At 42.4% G+C, this 6000-nt stretch overlaps 1 protein-coding gene across 1 annotated transcript in view; it reads right to left on the bottom strand.

Annotated features, from left to right (window-relative positions):
* Positions 1-651: 651 nt before the first annotated feature.
* col7a1l (collagen type VII alpha 1-like) overlaps positions 652-6000 on the bottom strand; it is a 171159-nt gene continuing 165810 nt past the window's right edge. The window contains exons 20-23 of the mRNA XM_078553768.1: positions 5097-5266; positions 3415-3552; positions 2613-2630; positions 652-815 (exon numbers count right to left, since the gene is read on the bottom strand). Coding sequence (XP_078409894.1) covers positions 774-815; positions 2613-2630; positions 3415-3552; positions 5097-5266 — 368 coding nt within the window. The 3' untranslated portion in view covers positions 652-773. The remainder of the gene's footprint in view (positions 816-2612; positions 2631-3414; positions 3553-5096; positions 5267-6000) is intronic.

Here is a 6000-nt window from a genome sequence, read left to right as displayed (position 1 = left end):
GCAGCACTCGCTCAGTACTACACTGGAGTATCAGCCTAGATTACACGTTCAAGTCTCCGGAGGGGGACTTGAACCCACAACCTTCTGGCTCAGAGGTACAAGAGCTCCCCACTGAGCCTTAAAACACTGCACATTAAACACTCTACTCATATAGTTCCAGTGGCTAAATGTTAAAAACGTTTTGGTGCTGAGCTGTACATACTGGAGAGGTCCCAATTTAGCTTGGTGCTGAGTTAGCTGATTCTGTCAAGGAAGCCCTGGGACAGAATAATTGGCCTTAGTGGCAATACGACTATGGAGGAAGTGGGAATATCTGCCAGGTTCCCGCTTCTGATCACTACCCAATGGGCCCTGCTGGAATGTGTAGGGATGTTGGGAGACATATTGGGCTTAGTTGTGATGCCCCTTCAGCCAAATTGCCTTCCAAGGCAGATCACTCGTGCAGGTATGAAAGGGCAGTCAGTGGACCCAGAACCAAATTCTAATACGAGTCAGAAGAGAAATGGCAAAATAAATTAAGCAGACATAGTGGGACAACCACAAATAGATTATTTTTCATAAAAGCCCAAAACTCAGGTGGGATATGAAAGCATTTTAATGGGATCTCAGAGTTCAATAGCAGTGATAGAAAGCAGTGTCTGATCTTCTCAATGAGTTGGATATCTTGTAATCCCTTCCGGGAGTACGATATTGAGTGTTCGATCATCCTCTCTGCTTTGGTCGACTTTTGTCCATTGCTTAAAAAAAGTGCTTCTTATCCAATTAGCACAGATTTAATAGACACTCACCGGATTTCCTGAGGGCCCGACTTCACCCTGCAACGAAGAATCAAAGACTTTAGAGAGATTGTCCTCTGTCACTTGCCTGTCTTTGTCAGAGGTGGTCCATGCTGGTGAATGCGTCAAGCTCAAGTTCAGGTTCGGTACAAGTCAGGTGTAGTGCAAAGCACTTCACCTCCAAGTTCAGAACACCCTCTTGCTGAACCATGCTTCCATTTCCCACTACTCTGGAGGAGATAAGTGTCCTAACCCCAAACCACTCAGTCTCTCTTACACCCCTGATATTCTTTACTTACAGTACTATCTAGGGATTTTATTTTATTCAAATTTTAAAGCATGCTTTATTGCGTGGGGAACATGGATTGGGTTCAGAAGGGGGAGGGTGAATTAACAAAGGGTGATGACTGTGTGGAACAGACTTGTCAGTGAAACTGGATGGTATGTGGAGAAACTGAAGGATAGTTTTTGGGAAGAAGATCCTGAGAGGTATAAAAGAGAGAATTTAAATAGCATTTTGTAGTTTAGGGACCATATATTTGGACAATAGTGTCCTTCCCTGGTCATATATATCTTTTTAAAAATTTGTTTTTGGGATGTGGGCGTCGCTGACAAGGCCAGCATTTATTGCCCATCCCTAATTGCCCTTGAATTGAGTGGCTTGCTAGGCTATTTCAGGAGGGAAGATTTTGTCTGGTTTATTGTGCTTGAGACAGTGCTACAGGATCAGGACTTGTTACACACCAGGCAGATGAACTGCTCGTATCAGCTGTGGTGGTAGAGGTGGCGTGGGGTTGGTGGGGATCACTGCAGAAAGACTATGGGGCAAGAGAGGTATAAGGCAAAGAGAGGAACTCGAGGTTATTCGGGAGTGAAGGAGAGACAGTAAAGGAAAGAGGGCAAGCAGGTTAGCTGCGAACAATGAAAACAGACTCAAGGAATGCAGACAGCAGGGAAAACGAGCGTATGTGAAACATTGCAAGTGATCATGTTGGCATAGAAATGAATGCAATGACATAAAAACACAGGACAGAGAAATAATTCATTGTAACTCAGTCACCAGTTTGACTGCTACTTGGGTTAAAGAATTTTTTTAATTCATTCATGGGATGTGGACATCACAAGCTAGGCCAGCAATAACTGCCCATTCCCAATTGCCCTGGAGGTGGTGGTGAGTTGCCTTCCTGAAATGCTGCAGTCTATGTGGAATAGGTACACCCACAGTGCTGTTAGGGAGGGAGTTCCAGGATTTTGTCCCAGAGACAGTGAAGGAACAGCGATATATTTCCAAGTCAGGGTGGTGAGTGGTTTGGATGGGAACTTCCAGGTGGCGGTATTCCCATCTATCTGCTGCCCTTGTTCTTTTAGATGGTATAGCAGTCATGGGTTTGGAAGGTGCTGTCTAAGGAGCTTTGGTGAATTCCTGCAGTGCATCATGTAGATGGTGCATACTGCTGCTACTGTGCGTTGGTGGTGGGGGGAGTGAATGTTTGTGGATAGGGTGCCACTCAAATGGGCTGCTTTGTCCTGGATGGTGTAAAGCTTCTTAAATTTTGTTGAAGCTACACTCATCCAAGCAAATGGAGAGTATTGCATCACACTCCTGACTCGTGTCTTGTAGATGATGGACAGGCTTTGAGGAGTCAGGAGGTGAATTATTTGCTGCAGTATTCCTAGCCTTCGACCTGCTCTTGTAACCACAGTATTTGTATGGCTGGTCCAGTTCAGTTTCTGGTCAATGGTAACCCCCAGGATGTTGATTGAAAGGTCATATAATAATATTTTTTTAAATTAGAAAATATACAAAACACAAGATAAATATAAGAATACTCTTACCCGTTCTCCCTTCTGACCCTGCAAAAATAAATTATAAGGAACAATTAGTTGTTTTAAAATCTTTAAAAAATGTACTTTTAGAAAAGACTCGACCTCTACTTTGTTTTGCCACTTTTCTTTAACAATGTTTGTATTGTTCTGAAAGTAAAGCCTATTAATGCTGAGGAAAGGAAGTTCTATGCCTCACGATATAAGTATCAAATGCTGCCAGATCAGAGCAGGATAAACCTTCCTTCTCGCTGACTCATTAAAGTGCCTTATTCCTAAGCCTCGGAACACCGCTTCAGTGCGATATTTTCAATTTCCACACAAAGGTCTGTGTCTGGATATACAGATCAAAAAATCAGGTCCAGAGTTCAACAGGCCACCCAAAAGAACCTCAATCCATTAAAATTAATGAGTGGAAAATCCCGTGGGGCACAATGACCCCCCGTACCCAAATTCCCAATGTCAGGAACTCTTTGTTAGGAGCACAAATACATAAAATTTACTTTTGTATTCCTCAATCCCTTGAGCCAGGTTCTGAGGTTTCCTTTGGTAACATATTCCATGGCTATACCACCCTTTAAGATGGAACAGTTCGGTCTGACTTCACTTCTGATATGGTCAGTTCTGATGGTAGCAGTTCAGGCACCCATTAAACACCCCATCTCACTGAATTAATGGAATGGAAAATGAGAGTGTGGTGTGGGACTGTCAGTAGATCCACCAACTCCAATTTTATGCTCCAGCTGGTGCTGAATTCTAACTCCATGACAGAGAACTGACTGAATATTGAAGATCGTGTCATTTAAAAATTCACCTTCCAGCACTGGGATGCACAGGGACCTTCGGGCTTTCTGACATCTTCAGGTTCATATTTGGAGGCTTCAGATATTATAGATTCAGTTTGTTGATTGTCTATGTAGGTCTTGGTTTCAGATCCACCTTGTTTGGGGTACTAGAAAACACATAAGTGATCAGAAACCAGGCATTGCAACCCAAACAAAAAACTGACGGAGGGAGAAAGTAATGCACTGAGAAGTAATATCATCAATTGCTCTAGTATGTATCTATTGTTGGCTGTATAAGTGTGTGAACTCATGAACAAAGATGAAACTATAGTACATATGAACGAGTTTAACGTTCAGCTGTTACACTTTCAAAAAAAGGCTAGTCAGGGTTGAATTGATAAGTACATCAGATCATTTCGGTTCAACAGTGACCTTTGTAAGTAGTCATAAAGTGGGATCAACATGGACAAGTTCTCTGTACTGTACCAGGGCAGGAGGGCCAGGGGCTATCAGAGAAAGCCTCAAGCCTCTGCTGGAAACAAGTATTGGGAAACTATACTCATGGTAGCATGATGTTCCATCTATTTTTATTTTAATGGGCTGTCAGTACTTGATTTCCAAATATAGGCTTCTAATAGTCAAGGCTCTATGCTGGCAGCAAACAGTCTGAAAGCCTATCCACTGGAATAGATAAATCTGAAATAGATGGACATCATGGGATCATGAGTTCAGTTTCCCGATACTTCTTCCCAGCAGAGCTCTCTGCTGGAACAGACTGACACCGAGTGCGGTGGACACAGGCTCAGGTACAGCACTGAAACAAGGCATGGATAGCTGGCAATCTGTACCAAGACAGGTCAAGGGAAACACAAAAGGAGTGAGCGGTCATTAGGGTGGATAATAGCATCATTATGAGTTTCCTGGATTGAATGTCCTGTATACATTTTTAAATGCTTAATCTCAGTCTAGTCTCCATTGCCACATCTGTTGGGTACCTCTTCATGTTGACTCAACATACAGGGTACTACAGGCCTGAACCTATGCCTTGGCATTCCACCGTCCAGCAGTTTGGATCTGCAGAATACTATTCCATCAAACTTCCCTACTGTCTCTGCTCCTTTGATGCCATCCTGAGGACTTATAGAATGTTACAGCATAGAAAGAGGCCATTCAGCCCATTGTGCCTGTCCCTGCTCTTTGAAAGAGCTATCCAATTAGTCCCGCTCCCCTGCTCTTTCCCCATAGTCCTGCAAATTTTCCTCCTTCAAGTATTTTTCCAATTCCGTTTTGAAAATTATTACTGAATCCGCTTCTTTTCAGGCAGTGCAAGCTGGATCATAACAGCTGACTGTATAAAAAAAACGTTTCTCCATGTCACCTTTGCTTCTTTCACCAATAACCTTAAATCTGTGTCCCTTTGGTTAGTGACCCTTCTGCCACTGGAAACAGTTCCTCCTTGTTTACTCTACCAAAACCCTTCAAGATTTTGAACACCTCCAACAAATCTCCCCTTAGTTGCTCTAAGGAGAACAACCCCAGTTTCTCAGGTCTCTGCACATAACTTACCCCAGTATCATTCCAATAAATCTCCTCTGCATCCTCTCTAACCTATTCTTTAACCCCTAACTCTCAGAGATCAATGTAATCCAGTTAGGATGGGACAAACTGAGCAAACAAGTGTTGGAAGATTGCAAGTGTGAACAGCTCCTACCTCAATCTCGGTGGCTTCAGTGCAGATTCTTTCTACCAGTTCTCTTTCGATCAAAGGCAAATCATCAAACGTGCTCGCGAAAAATACATTATTGCGTGGGCCAAGGTAGACGATTCTTTTGAGTTCCTCCATATCTGCACTCGCAATCCCCACAGAGATGACCTTAATACCTGAAAGATGCAGGTTGTTTCATGCTTGAGATTCCATCTCATGGTTTGTGAAGTCACATGAATCTTTTGATAAGATTATTTCCTCACTGTCAGTCTCAAACCTGCACTCTTTTAATTAAAACACCACTGCAATAATTGTGTAATATTATACAATGTAGAATTTAGATTGTAAATCGTAGCACAGAAGGAGGCCATTTGGCCTATTGTGTCTATGCTATCCAATTAGTCCTCACTAGCCCTGCCCTTTCTCCATTGCCTTGCAAATTCTTCCACTTCAGGTATTTACCCCATAACCTTTTTTGAAAGCTATTATTGAGTCTGCTTCCACCAGCCTTACAGGCAGTCCATTCCTGATCATAAAAAAATCACTGTATAATTTTCTTTTTCTCATTTCACCTTTGGTGCTTTTGCTAATTACCTTAAATCCATGTCCTCAAGTGACTGACCTTCTGCCAAAGGAAACGTTTCTCTTTACTTACTCTGTCAAAACCCTTCATGGAACTTTGAAAAAGTGTTACTCATTTCAGATAAGCAGAAACTTTTATTTTATTTAATGTTTTTCCCTTGGCAGTTAATCTTCTCTCTTCCTTCTTTATGGCCTCTTGCACCATTCTCCCTCCAAGCTGATAGCAGATAAGATGTTTGAGTTCTATCCAGGTCTTCATCTCTCTTTGATTGGCTATGTGCACAACAAGCAACCAACTAGGTATAAGATCATAAGAAATAGGGGCAGG

This window comes from Cetorhinus maximus, chromosome 12 (genome assembly GCF_964194155.1).
Source record: "Cetorhinus maximus chromosome 12, sCetMax3.hap1.1, whole genome shotgun sequence".
Taxonomy (NCBI): Eukaryota; Metazoa; Chordata; class Chondrichthyes; order Lamniformes; family Cetorhinidae; genus Cetorhinus; species Cetorhinus maximus.
Note: the sequence above shows the minus strand (reverse complement) of the source record. Positions and strands in the feature narration are given on the sequence as shown.